This window comes from Acanthopagrus latus, chromosome 2 (assembly GCF_904848185.1).
Source record: "Acanthopagrus latus isolate v.2019 chromosome 2, fAcaLat1.1, whole genome shotgun sequence".
Lineage (NCBI taxonomy): Eukaryota > Metazoa > Chordata > Actinopteri > Spariformes > Sparidae > Acanthopagrus > Acanthopagrus latus.
This window is the reverse complement of record NC_051040.1, coordinates 17242874-17257785: the sequence shown is the minus strand read 5'-3', so window position 1 is coordinate 17257785 and position 14912 is coordinate 17242874. Positions and strand designations below refer to the sequence as shown.

Here is a 14912-nt window from a genome sequence, read left to right as displayed (position 1 = left end):
TGACTTTTGCATTGCAGTTAAAAACATAGTTGTGGCATTTAGCAGATGCACTCACTGCAAACATAAAGAAATCCAGGTTATAAAATGTGCCTGATGTTCTTAGTTTAACTTTTTGTCTTTTAATCTATAATTTACACCAGGCTCTCCCAGTTTAAGCATCAAGTCCTCTCTGATTTGACAATTCATTGTCAAATCAAGATATTATTACAATTACAATCCCTAATTCATATTTTAAAATAAAATGTAGTTTTCAAACAGCTTTTGAATTGCTCTGTCACTGTAATAGACAACCTTAAGGCAGCTTAACTCTTCAAACTCAAGCCTCAACTACAGTTTAAGTTTGCATCCAGGGGAGAGCTGTGTGTTTTGGTTTAACGTGAACGTGTAATTTTAATATGCAAATATGAGGCCATCCTCTTAAAATTGTTAATTAATGTGTCAATGTATATGTGTGTGTGTGTGTGTGTGTGTGCACAGTTGGCATATTCAGTAATGTAGTAACACACTGTATTTTCTGGCTTCAGCAATACTATCTTGTTATTTATGTGTCTCTGTAGTCAAATATTTGTGATGTCTCATTTATTTTAATTTTTCTAACAACTGTCAAGTGTCTCCTGTGTTGGTCAGTTTAGAGACATGCAGACGTCGATGCACTGTGCCAATGTATTTATGTCAGTCAGTATTATTTAGAGGAATTCATATTTTTGTAAAATAGTGTCACACCTAGTAGTATCAGAAAAATAGTTTTATTTTGTTACATAGATGTAATTGTGTTGTTTTAGAGATTAAATCGAGCTGCTTGTGAGAATGTTTTAGATGTTGTCAACATGTGAAATTCATTGAAAACAAAACCATTAAAAAAAAACGTCACGCAGCCTGTCGTGAATGCATTTTATATCCCCCTCTTCTTTCTCCCAACACAACATGAACATTTGGCAAGATGGCTAACAACACAAGCAGGTACATGGATGCTTAAAAAGTAACCACGTGACTTTGGAGGAGAAAACAGCCCTCGAGAGCAAAGCAAGGCTATTAAAATCAATTGAAGCTTTATTTTGTCATAATTTGTGTATATTATATATGCCAGAGGTGTGGGTGATTTATACCAATCATATTTTAACACAATATCTTTAGTTTCTCTTACGTTCGAATTCTGGATGGAAAAACTCACATTCATACGGCTATGAAATTTTAAATGCAAGGCTAGGATGGAACTGGTCATTCATGAAATTACTTGCACAACTCTTCAGTTTTTGTTGGAAGTGGAAGGTGCTGTAACAACCATCTGGTCATTAGAATCAACCGTGGTTTCCTCCTAAACATTTCCTAAATGATTTCTTGACAGCAGCCTTCAACTTTCCTGACACAGTTTCAAGCGGCAGTGTGAGGGGGCCTGGAACAGTTTTCCTTGGAATTTGCTGGGCAAAATTCACATAGTGAAATGTGAATCCGAGCCTCCAAACAGCTCACAGATGACCAAACACACCCAGCTCTTAGACTCCAGAATCACATTTTGTTGCACAGCTGACAGTTAAATGACCCTTTGAACCTTTTGAACCCTTAAAAGCGGGAAAACTCCTGTCAGCTTATAAAAACACCTGACTCCTGCTTGAGTGAAGCACAACTGGAGATGGAATAATTTGAGGCATCATCCAAACTGACCACTGCATATTGTGACTTGACTTGAAGCTGTCTCTTATCCAGCGCCACTGAGGCGACAGTGAACGGGTCGGCCTGTGGGGGGCGCTGCAGTCAGCCCCTTCCTCTCCTCTCTGAGGGAATGTAACACAGAATTCCTGTGTGGAACAAAAGGACCTGTTAACCAGACAGCCACATGGGGAAGCGCCACAGAGGGGTTATTGTGCAGGAGTGAAAACTCTCCTCATTGTTTTATTCTCCCCCCTGAATGCTGACACTAATTGCCCAACACTGTCACAACACACTGCGGTGGAGAGCTACTGCTGAATGTGCAAGACACAGTGTCAGAAATCTGTCAGGAAACACTGTCGAATGTGTGCTGCGTTTTCAAATTAAACGCTGTTTCCAGACCCATACAGTCACATGGGTGTCTCTGAGTTTACAAAAGTGCTGCAAAAGGCCGAAATGTGGCCCTGAAGAGTGCACTTTTGTTTTGTTTTTTCTGTCCGGCTCCTGGACAGAGCCGCTGTCTTTTTCGCAAGGGAAAGGGCTATAATTACACTTAGTTTGTCCGCAGTATCTGCCCGCTCCTATCAAAAAAAGAAAAAGCTTTTCCTCTCAGTCCCCGAGGGGGCTATGACAGCCCCTATACCCCTAGTCCCGCCCCTCTGCCCTATCTCAGGCATTAACATGCAAAAAACAACATAAGTCACGGAAACCCAAATCATGCCAAAATAAGGAATCCACAAACAGTTTTTTTAATAGGAATTAAGCGGGGATCACGCGTCGGGCCCGTGCAGGCGCGCTAACCTGGCGTTAGGCAGAGGTTTGGTGATATATCAGGGGGGCAACAATGGAGAAGTTGTGTTTGTGAACAGGTTTTGGTCAAAAACCTTCGTTTTTCCTCCCCGCACGGATGCGGTTTCGGGAATCGACAACATGTAAGTTTTGATAACAGAGCGGCACTCCACTTCCTCACTCACTGAACACTTTATCACTTGATTAACCTCATAACAGTGCATTTTGAAGCTTTGCCAACTCTAAGGTTGTTTTTTTTTCCTGATGTGTGTTTTTTTTTAAGTGATTGTTTTCATGATTTTTCATGCCGTCATGCTGCGAGGAGAAAGAAACCACAACTCCAGAGGGTGCCTGGACCTGTGATATCCGTGGAGTTAAGATGTGCGTGTGAAAATCTTCACAAAAGAAAGACATGAACAATGGCAGAAAGAGAGAGGAAGAATGCGGCTGTGTATCGCAGCGTCTCTTTCAAAAAGCTGGGGTCCTGGAGCGCCAACAGGAGTGAAGACCAACAACACGAATCAGAGGATTTGGAGGCAGCTGGCGTCGCCCTTCCCCCGGAGCCCAGCAGAGCAGAACAGCCCTTGGCGACGCGTAATGTCAGTGTGTCAAGAAAAGTTTCCAAAATCTCTGCCACCGCCACCGCCGGCCTCCCAACCGCAGATTCAAAGAGAGGCTCCTCCACTCCTCTCTCGTCTATTTCTCCATCCATCCGCCAGCTCACTGAGAAGTTTAGCAGCGGCGGCGGCGCGGCTGGGACGCACAGAGTCTCACCGGGAGACGGAGCAGCGGTGACGCGGGGGAGCAGCACTCTTCCCCGGGCCAGGGGCTCCAGGAGAGACGGGTCTCCGCTCCGTAAATCTCTCCACGAGGACAGCGGCGGTGTTGGATATTTTCAGGACTGTGATACTACTGCTGCGGAGTCTCAGACAGACAACAAACTTCAGAAGTTTCACTCTGGCACTGACTCCGTGTCAGGCTCGGACTCGGAGAAGAGAAGAGAGAAGAGGATTTTTGCACGTTTATCAGCCGCCGACAGCAGCGGCGGCAGCTCTGGTAAGAGAGATTATTCACAGATCAATGCATGTCCCTCTGACCCCAGGAAGACTGTGACTACAGATGAGGAGGAGGATGTTACAAGTAGATGGGTCCCTCCACCCTGTAAATCTCACAGAAGTTATCTCTCCACACACAGCAGTCCCTTTAGCCCCCTGCACTCTGACAAGTGGCCCAGTGTCACCAAAATTAGACAGCTTTTTGATGAGAGGCAAAGCAAAGCTAGGGAGGAGCACAGGACTGACACCTGTGAGGATTTAAAAGTGGCCTGGGGAGCCCATCAGCAGGAGCTCAGCCCCAACGAGACTGCTCCTCTCTTGGATAGAAGCGACAGGCTTTCACCTTGCAGCTCTGCTAATGAAGTGAGAGCACCAGGCAGAGGAGGCAGTGCTGCTAATGAGACTCTTTGTCACGGTATGGACTTTTATTCCAAAGCTGACCAACAGCAGTACTCTAATGATGAGGAGGCAGACGTAGAGACGCGTAGCTCTAACAACAACAACAACAACAAGGTTCCTGGCAGAAGTACTTTTCAAAAACGCATCGATAGTAGTCGCGGTTGCACAGGGATTAACCCATCTCTGTACAGATCTCACAGATCCAGCACTGACACAGAGGTGATCCATAAGACCCCCAGGACAACAGGGTTGACATCTGACCCCAGCTCTGACCTTCAACCCCCTGCTACTTCGTCTTGGAGTCGATCGGAGAGCTTAGACACCTCCTCCTGCTCCTCCTCTCTCCCGCAGTCGACAGTGAGGGAGAGAAGGGATAGACAGGGGGTCGGGCTGCCCAGGGATAGTTTACATTCCTCACATAGCTCCTCCAGAGGGCCAGCCCCCACCACCTCCTCCCCCTCATCTGCTCCAGCTCCAGATAAAGCCATTACCTCCTCCTCCTCTACTGTAGCTCCCTCCACTGAGCTAAGAGCCCCAGTAAGAGTTGCCTCTTCCCTTAGCTCCCACTGGAGGTTCAGCTCTGGGGACGAAGAGGAGGAGCACACCAGGAGAAGAAGAGGAGGTGGAGGAGGAGGGGGTTGGAGTGTTCCTTCCGGCCCTGCTCCTTCCAGAGCAGGAGAAAGGGGGACCCCAGAGCGAGGAAGCAGCTATTTATCCCGCAATAAATATGGCTGGTGGGGTGTTAAGGGCATTGGCAGGTCTTCAGGCAGTGAGGAGGACAGCCCCGGTTCTTTAGGACCCCACAGTCGAGAGGCAGTTCGCCGCCGTTCGCTGAGAAAGAAGAAGAAGGCCAGCGGAGCTGCTCTCGCAACAGGCCGTGATGATTACGACGATCATGATGGCGAATCAGAAGACAGTGACAGTGACACAGCCTTGACAATGGAGCACTTAGAGAGGCACCACCAGCAAAACACCAGAGGAGAATGTACGGGATCGATATCTCGGAGCCACTCGGCAAGAGAACCCAGCAGTCGTAGTAACAGAGCCAGGGTGCAGCAATGGGAGCGCATCACCTCGTCTGTGACATCCACAACACTTCCTGGTGTGTCACGAGTGTCAAAGGTCAATATCCCCCCATTTGTTTCCAGTCCTGGAGGTTCGCGTTGCAGCAGCCGGTACTCCAGCACGGAGACGCTGAAGGAGGAGGACCAGGCTGGTGGCGCCAAACATGCAGCAAATATTAGAACTGCATCCTCATCTGTGCTGAGTAAAACTTACCATGGGAATTTCACCATGTACCGCTCCCCAAGCTTTGGCCATGGGGATAACGTCTCCCGAACACCTTTGCGGGTGCGCCCCAAGATTGCACCTACAGTCACCCCCTTACCTAGTGTACTGGCCAGAGAAGGAGGGGTATCCCCAGGCATTAGGGGTGGTGAGACTATTGCAAAGAGCACAACAGGTGGGGTAGATGATAATGATAAAAGCCGAATATCCATGTCCAACCCCGATATCACCTCAGAAACAATGTCGCTCTTGAGTTTTCTGAAATCTGACCTGTCAGAGCTCAAGGTGCGGAAAACAAGTGGAGACAAATCAGGTGTTGTGGAGGGTTCATCGGTGTACAGAATGGGCTCACGGACTCACGGCGGGACCCTTCTACCTTCGGGTCGCCGCCCATCACTGAAAGACCTGACCGCCACTCTGAGACGTGCAAAGTCCTTCACTTACTCAGACAAACCCACCACAGCCGTAAGGTGCTACTTGACAGGTGGCACCACAAAGAGAAGCTCCTCTGAGCAGCAGCTTGACCTAGACGGAGAAAGGGATGGAGGGAGGTTGTCCGTGTCAGATAGGGAAGTAGAAAGTGATTGTGGTGATTTTAGAGTGGCTAGAGGACAAAGAATGAGGGATTATGGATTTGATGATGATGACAATGATGATTTAGAAGTTATTCGTCCATTGCAGGAGAGGTATGTGCAGGAAGCCAGGCAGGTCATTCGAGATATCTGCCAGATGAGTACTAGGGAAGACGACGATGATGATGATGTAGATCTAAGGAAGACTGATAATGATTTGGAGGATGAATGTTTTCAGGCCAAGAAAACAAACGAGGAGAGAGAGAAAGCTGGAGTGAGCGTTAAGGATGAGGCAAGGACAGATCAAGAGGCTGAGTTTAGAAACACAAAAGACGGGGATAAACATGAGAGGGAGAGAGAGAACAGGGAGAGGGAGACGAGTGAGAGGGATGGACAAAGTATGCAGCTGGAGAAGCTAAACAGCAGCAGCACAGAGTACGGGGAGAAGGCAAGGAGACAGAGCAGAGAGACGGAGAGAGCCTTACTGAAGGGTGACTCTGAGGAAAGCATGTTCTACGATCGCTCTGTGGATGAACTTTCAGGCCACGAGTCTAGTTTAACAGATGAAGGGATTGTAACAGAGCCAGAGATGGGCCCCAGTGACCCCTCCGAGAGGTCATTCTTTGGGTCTGCAGGGGTTAATTTAGGGTCACGAATTGCTAGGGATGTGCTAGGGCAGCCTGTCACCGTATGGAAGCAATCGGCTCTCCATGAGGCAGAAGGCTTTAAGCAGGATAGGGTAGAGATGACGGAGAATTGTACTTACCGTCTGAATGAAGTTGGCATACCTCCCTCCTTGCCTCTTCCTGCCCGTATGGCTGAGAGTGACAGTATCATCATGGAGATGAGGACCACTGCTGGTTTCAACAATGTCAACGCAACCGGTGAGGAGATCAACACCAACAGTGCTGTGTCGCAGAGGTCAGCAGGCACTGCAGGAGGAGGAGGACTTGAAACCCCTGCGACCCCAAGTGCTATTCGTCGTAGGCGCAAGTTCTCCCCTTCTGGTAACAACAACACGGGCTCTGATTCCAGTAATGGCAGTAATGCAGAGTCAACAATAGCAGCTGTTGGAAATGGGGAGTCCACAGTCTACCGCTCTCTCAGTGACCCAATGCCGCAGAGACGCTGTTCTGTGACAGAGGAAGGGAATAACAATTTTTCCTCTGTGGATAGTAACCTGTTAGGATCTCTATCAGTCAAAGGAGGAGGAGGAGGGGGAGTTGCAGAGAGCACCTCTGTAACCAACATGTCAGAAGACAAAGGCAGCGTGGCCAGTGACCTGTCAGTGTACAGTGACAGCGGGCTTCGTGATGATGGCGTTCAAGATTACAGTGGGGTGATCAGGAGCATCATAGCTGAGCCAGGTGCACTGGACAGACTGATGGCAGAGGACCATGGCAATGGCAAAGCTCCTAAGAAGAAGTCATTCAGTGACCCCAGTCGCCGTAGCGATGCCCCTTTACTTTCCCAGAATGACCCTCATTTCAAAGGCCAGACTGGCAGCACTCAGCCAATTATTGAACTGGATCAACCTGGCCAGATCCCACCTTCCAGCAGTGAGCCAATCCTGAGTGAGCAGAGAGAGGAACTGTGGGAGCCAGAAGTTAAGCCCAAACATGTATTGCAGACACAGTCGCATCACCACGCAAACAGCACAGTCAAGAAGATTCGTTCCCAGTCAGAATGTACCCCTCACTCTGATACCCACGATGATGAAGATGATGATGTAATAGACCATGGTGTAGAAGAGAAGGAGATACAGAAGTTGAACTTTGACCTAAAGCTAGCTGGGGTTCTGTCCCCTAGAATGATTCGTCGACCTTGCAGAAAGCGTCCAAACCGACTTGCTCAGTTCTTCACTCATGAGGACCCATTTGAGCCCCAAGAACTGTGTCCAGAGGACAACCAAACTGATCTCACTTCTCCACTCCCTCCTTCCCCACTGCAGTCCAAACCCAAAACCAGAGCGAAGCATGTCCGCCATGCCAGCGAGCCTGCCACCTTTATCCCCATCTCCCCACCTCCCCACCTCCAGCCACTGAAGGAAGCCGACTGCCTCACAGTCCAACCCACTGCGGAGCCTCCAACCTTAAGTAAGCCTCCAGGAGATGAGGCCCCTTCTCTGGAGGATGTAACCCAGAAATATATTCTGGAACTGGGCACTGCTGAGGGCTCGGGGCCTCTTCCAGCAGCCAGGGATGGAGCATCAGTGTCTGCTTCAGAGGGGCCCAGCGAGACCTGCACCAGTGGAATTACAGAAGCTGGACCACAGAAGAAGAGCACAGAGGACAGTGCATCCACGGCTCCCCCTCAGAGGACAAAGCCCAGAGTGGTGAGTCCAGATTTTTTGATTTATTTAAAAAAAAAAAAAAAAAATTTCAGTGCCATGCAAGAGTGTGTTTATGGCTTGGTTTTAGTGAATGAGTGAGAGAATGTCAGTGATTTGCCTTTTTCAGATGTCTTCAAATATGTTTAAACTTAATGTAATGATGGAAGACAGATGGGTTTTGAGTTATTACCAGTTAAAACCACACACAAAGTTATCTCATACACTAAGCTTGTTCTTTATGCTTTCAGGGACGCATGTGTGTGTGCTTGTGCTGTGAACCGGGACTCGTGTGGTTATTTTCAGATTGCATTTGGGTGCAGTGCTACCACACAGAAGCCATTAAAGGCTGAGCACTGTTAAACAAACATCAGAGGATGTTATTGGTTTGATTAAACAAGTCTCACACAAAGGGCATTAAGCAGTAGGCCAAGGCCCGCTGAGTGTGTGTTTCTGTTTTCATTTGTTTCATACAATTTTTAATTGTCTCCATGCCAGAATTATAGAGCCATTGAGAGGGTATGTAATAAACAGTTTGCCCGAACATAGATTGGGTGTGTGGTGTCTGCGATGCTGCATTTACTCAGTGGTGTCTAAACATCGGGAGACTTCTGGCTTGTTATGTCATAGCAATTCAAAGGTTAACTGAGAGCAAAAATCAGTATCATGATATGATATAGAATATGGAGTATCATGATGAATTGACAATAAATTCATGTTTTTTCTTTGTAAAGTTTACCAGTAGCCACTCATTAGGTCCACCTTGAGACAGAGCAGTCGCAAGTACATGTAAATGTGTCTGTCTGTGTTCCTTTATGTGAACTCTGTCATTCAGTGCCAAACATTTAACTTGTAATGTACGCATGCACTGTCTCTCCTGGAGGCTCATTCCCTAAAGTCAAAGTTATCACGCAGCCATGGGTGTGACTCTGAATAGGTGTGGAAGAAGTGAAAACAGCACAGGGATTAACATCCTGTCTGAGCCCAGGACAGAGTTGTAGGCACATCATCCCTGGCGTCTGTTTTTTTTTTTTTTTTTTTGCAGGGATTATATTGTAGCCTCAGACAGATTCTGCTCTGGTAGGGGGGCCAGATGTTGATGTTGATTTGTTGAACTCCCCCCCCCCCCAGTTTCCTTGTTTGCTTTCCCCTCCTTGACTTTGACCTTCTCTCACAAAGCTCCTTTGCTGCCTGTTGATATTATTGACATCTTTTGCCCCGGCCTTCATTCATTGTTGACTGTTTTCTTTCCTTGCCCATTGTCCTTACTTGTTGCTGTAGCAACATTAGCAGTAGCTAGCGAGTGACCTCACGAGGGAGGAAATAGGCTTAGGGAAATAGGAAGTTGTTGTGGTTACTGAAGTGTTTGATGATGTCTAGCACTACCGGCTGGCGTGTGTGTGTGCGCACTCCATTGTAATAAGTGACTTGCCCTGTGTGTGCATTATGAACTGGTTTCCTCTTGCTTCTTTCTTTCTGTGTATGTGTTTGTCTGGCATTTATCAATGGCTTGCTCGAACGTTTGGAGCCTAGAGTTTTGCCAACACGCTGTGTTTAGAGCGCTGCCACACAGCTCTGGTGTGCGGTGGCAGTGTGTGTGTGTGTGTGTGTGTGTGTGTGTGTGTGTGTGTGTGTGTGTGTGCGCGTGTGTGTGTGTGCGCGTGTGTGTGTGTGATTTGGACTGAATGTAAGGACAATCTTGCCAAGCTAACATGGAGTACAGACAAGTTCTGAGAAAGCAATGAAGGACAAAAGAAACAAAGAAAGAAGGTGATAGAGGGATGAAGGAAGACAGCCTTTTCCTTTTCTGGAGACTTGAGTGCGGCTCATTTCACCCGCAGCAGAGTGCCCGCTTTATAGCATTAAAATCATTCATTAATGTCATCTTTATTTATGTTTCTCATTCACTTCTCTTCACTATTCCTCTGTGCCTTCTCCACATGTTCTTCTCTGTTATTAATCCAGACACTGGGTCATTCAAAGTCCATTATCCAAGTCCAAAATACTGTATCACTGTCCTGCATTTTCAGCTTACTTTCACCCTATCGCCGTTTGTCTTTTTTTAAACACTAATTCTCCAGCATTCCTCCTCATGTTATCTTATTCTTTCCTTTGCTGTCTCCCTCCATGTCTTTGGAACATTGCAGTGAAGTGAGGTCATAACGTTTGTCTTGGTGCGAGGCAGGCTGCCCGGCCAAATGTCAGGTAAGAGAGGGAAAGAAAGACAGAGGCAAAAAAAAAAAGAAGAGGGGAGTTGGAAGGGAACACTTGCTGGCTAAGAAAGAAAACGTAGAGGATCAAAATAGAATAGAGGGAGAGCTGAAGAATGAAACAATGATGGAGGAGAGAGGGGAGTGAGGAATGAGAGAGGACAGTAGAAAAAACGGCTGGAGGTGGGTCATATGTGCAAATGTGGTGATTTACCAAAGTATTCAAAACCAAAGAGTATACATAGAAAAGAAAGCAGTGCTGGCTCAATACATCTTTTTGTGCTCTCTTTCCTCACTAAATGTGTTAAATAGGTAAACCCCAGTTTGTTTAGTTTAACATCCCTCATTACAGACCAATCCCATTTCAATTCTAAAAAAAATTCCGAATCAACCAACCAATAGATCAGTCTGGCTCTGTTTCCTATACAGAACATCTTTTTCATTGGAGCAGCTGAACAGACATGTTCAAACCGATAGTGACTGAATGATAATCATAATGATTCCTCTTGATTAAGTGTGTGTGTGTGTGTGTGTGTGTGTTTCCTGTACTGTCTGAGTAGTTTTCACTTTAGCAGGCAGCAGGAATGTGGCCCATCTTTCCTTCTCCTCTTGTTGCATAACAGTCTTCAACTTCCTAAAAGAGTGAATTATGCCTTCGTGACCTTATTTCAATATGCTAGGATTCAGGTTGTAATGGAGGTACTGAAACGACACTTTCGTTTTGGCATTTTACCAAGTTGGAATATAAAATGATCTCTCCATACAAAATAAGCCTGACTTTTCAAATGCATTAGTCTACGTCTGTCTTGATACAGGCAGCCATGGAAGAACTGCATACCCTTGAAATTCCTTGAAAGTCCATATATCATCTTTCATCCTATTGATGAGGCCGGAGGATCGTTAAAGGGGATCCTAGCAGAAACGCTAATGGGAGAAAGACGGAGGGAAATAGACAGCCAGACGGAAAGAAAGATTGGTTTGCGCTCTGCTCTGCATGGATTAGGTCTAAAAGCTCAGTGTTTATAGCTTCAGATTTATGACTGACTTTGTTTTATCAGGCCACCCACGTGGAATCAAATACTTTCCCTCTGCCTGCTCTTTTTTTTTTCTTTCACTCCCATGTTGCTGGAGAGGAACAGTAAAAGGTAAAGATGTATAGTGGCGAACTGGTTTTCGCTCTTGCCTCGCAGGTTTCAGTTGAAATAATAAAGGAGGCTAAAAACTGTATTTTTTTGCTCTTTAGAATATGAGAGTTCTTGGGCGTTCGCCATTAAACAAACACAACAATATCAGAATCAAGTCGTTTTTGTCTGACGGTTCATCTGACACATTGTTGGGACCACACCAGCATGGAAAATGAAGGGATTTATGCCTGACTTTCGATTTGGCAGTCACCATAAAAGCTTAACCGTCAAAAAAAAAAGTAAAATGATCACTTGGGTGGTCTGTGGTGAAAGGTGCACCATCAAACCTTTTGACGTTGTTATCAATGGAGAGGAAGCAGCTTATCCAATGAGCCGCTCCTTTTGAAAGCAGACTTAAAAGTAAAGTTAAAGGCCACGTTACGCGCACACATAAAGGACGTACTGTAGAGATGCCGGGGTCCTTTTTTTTTTTTTTTTTTTTTTTGACCAAAGGTCAAGCCTAGGTTTAGCAAGTCCAAAAAAAGTGAGGGGTGCTGAGCGAGGTAAAGGTGAAGCAGAGATGAAAGGATGAGGATGTGTTTTGTTCTGGTTGAAGGTGTCCATGACTCAGCAGATGAGAAGGAAGAGGTGGGATGAATCAGGAGATGAAAAGGCCACGCTGCAGATATCTGTGTTTTCGCTGACACACATAGGCAGCCTCTGACTGTAGACACTAAAGTTTGCCAGCACAGGTAGAAAGCTGCGCCTCAGGGCTTCTACCTGTAAGGACTGATGACTGTACTGATTTCTTTTCTTAATGTTTGCTCACTTCCCGGTCCTTCAGCCATCTTGTCCTCTCCTCAGGCCCGCACCAGCAAAATGTTTTGCCCGCCTCTCCTTCCCTCTCAGCTTGGTGTATTGCTTTTGGGACAGGCACAACAAAAATGTTTTGTGTTCCTCTGAGTTAGAGCGCGTGGGGGAGAATGATTTAAGAGACCTTTTTTTAAGAGATGCCGAAGTGATTTTTAGAGATAAGTAACTGTGGACAACTGTGTGTGTGTGTGTGTGTGTGTGTGTGTGTGTGTGTGTGTGTGTGTATAAGGTTGTTTGTGGTTCACAGCGGAAATCAAAAGCTCCCTGCTGAGGAAGAGTCCAGTGGTTTCCGGCCACACACGCTCTTCCCTCTGCCAGCCTGTCTTTATCTCCGTCACCTTCACCTCTTAAAGCTTATGCTCTGTCTCTAATAGACCTGAGTAGCACTTGGTTCCCTGTTTTAGCATTTATATTGCTCTGATTGTGCACTGACCTTGGATACATTATACTTTGCTGCTTGGCAATAATGTTTTTGAAACTTTAATGCCAATAAAGCTTTGAATTGAATTGCATTCGATCAAAAAACTAACTTAAACAGTTTTGCTGAAGTTCTGTGTGTGATTTGTCCAAGTCGTGTTGCCGTACCAAGCCGTCCAAGACAGATACTTAATCCTTAAATACTTAATTTGCAACATTTCCTTCATTATCTTCCACACGATTGTGTGCTTTTGAGTCCAGTGCACGTTTTTTTTTTTGGTTTACTTTTTATACAATTAAAATCATTACTTAACAAAATATAACTACATCACCAACTCAGTAAAACAAACCCAGACAAACAAACAATAAACAACTAATAAACAGAAGGTTAAAAACATGGTTTTATTGAGAGTAATGTGCAGTAACCTCAGCTACTCTCTGCTAGTTCCCTGGCAGCTGGCTGATGTGAATCTTGCAGTGTATCTCTGGGAAAGCGAGCTAATACTCAGGTGTGACGTGGACCACATTTGGCCTGAACACATGTAGCATGTAGCATTCAGAAGGGAGCTTCTGAGCGTTTAAAAAGAAATGCACAGAAACTCATACTCAAGTTTTGCGTCACTGCAAACAAATCACAACTCGAGGCTCCATCTGGTTTCTCACAGTGGGAAAAGAAAAACTGTGGGAAAACAATTCTGGATGTCGCCGCGTTTTGGTTTATGACAGTCGCAATAACGCTTTGAAAATCTCAAACTTTCCCTTTTAAGGGTTGTCACCACTGGATGTTCTTTTAAATTCGCAGTAGCTCACCAGTGAAAAGTGGTGACAGTTTAAACCTGTGAACCGCGGCTGTTCTTCTTTTTCTTTCTTCTTTAGTTTCTCGTCCCACTCGCTGCCCCCCCCCAAACTGTCTCTTTCTAGCTCTCCACTAACAGTCTGCGTGGATCCACCCAGTGTAATTACAGAGCAGTTTGCTTATGTAAGGAAAGCCTCCTCTGAAACAGCACTTTCTAGCAGAGCTGCTATTTCAGCTTTTTTTGTTTGCACAGGCAGATTTCTACATACTAAAGTGTGTCTGTGTGTACTAAAGGATGTGTGCATGTGTGTGTGTTTACAAGTGACGTAAATAATGGATATGAATAGTGGTTACATTTTCTACTTTGAAAATGGGGCTACTGTTAAAGATTGTTTGTGTGAGTGTGCCATAGATCTACAGTATGCTACAGTAACTTCTCTGGCACGTTAGTCTTCCCTGTAGTTTTCTGTCTGATCCAAACATCTGCAGCCCACGTGGCCACAAAGACATCTGATATGAGAGTCGCCGTTTTCAGTTTGTTGATGATTCACTTCATGCAGGGCTGCAGTGTTGGCACCAAAGAGCCCATTACAGCTGCTGCTGCTAATTGATGCCCTCAAAAAGGAAAAACAGATACTGTTGAAAAATGCCACAAAATACTTAACATGCCACAATATTAGATATTAGAAGTACTAAGTCAATCAAAAGTAATCTTTAGACAATAAATGTACTGACCAATGACCCGCCTAGCTGAGTATAGTCACTATTTTCCGATTATCTCCTATTAAACAATCCGATTGCTGATAAAATTATTAATTGAAAAATATACCGTGTTGGCTCTGGTGCAGCATGCTATCTGCAAAGTAACTAGTAACTAAAGGTATCAAATAAATACAGAAGAGTAGATGTATTAAGTTATCATTTAAGTCCTTGGCTTCCGCCTGTTAAATATTAAGGTTTAGTTTTTGCCAATGTTTTAAGTAATAGTATTTTTGGGGGACTTTGGACTATTCAGGAAAACAATAGGCTAACCTTTAGATGTCACCTCAGGCTCAAAGTGGCTCCTGCAGCTAAAGCCACAGTAGAGTAGTAGTCTAGCTAGCCTCTGCTTATTTGTTGTCTTTTGTGTTATTTGTGTTCATGAAAATGTTCCTTGCGTTCTTAGTTTACGAGTAACTTACATAATTTACGTTGATGCTTTAAAACAATAAAAGCTGACTACTGAGTGTCAGCAAGAGGTACCATCATTATTTTGCTAGCATCCATAAGCTAAAGCTCCCATGGATTCTGACAGCGTGCAAATGACTGTGGCCAGTAGGATATGCTGCTAGCTAACAAAACAATGGCAAACAAATGAACTAATTACTGTTGTCTCTGAGCTGTCAGGTCACTGCTCATTCAGTCCCCAGATGGT

The 14912-nt window shown here is 45.4% G+C and overlaps 1 protein-coding gene across 1 annotated transcript in view; it reads left to right on the top strand.

The window, feature by feature from the left end:
- Positions 1 to 98: 98 nt before the first annotated feature.
- Positions 99 to 14912, top strand: part of LOC119030385 (rho guanine nucleotide exchange factor 17-like) — a 70554-nt gene continuing 55740 nt past the window's right edge. Inside the window, exons 1-2 of the mRNA XM_037117924.1 lie at positions 99 to 2579; positions 2720 to 8084. Coding sequence (XP_036973819.1) covers positions 2856 to 8084 — 5229 coding nt within the window. The 5' untranslated portion in view covers positions 99 to 2579; positions 2720 to 2855. The remainder of the gene's footprint in view (positions 2580 to 2719; positions 8085 to 14912) is intronic.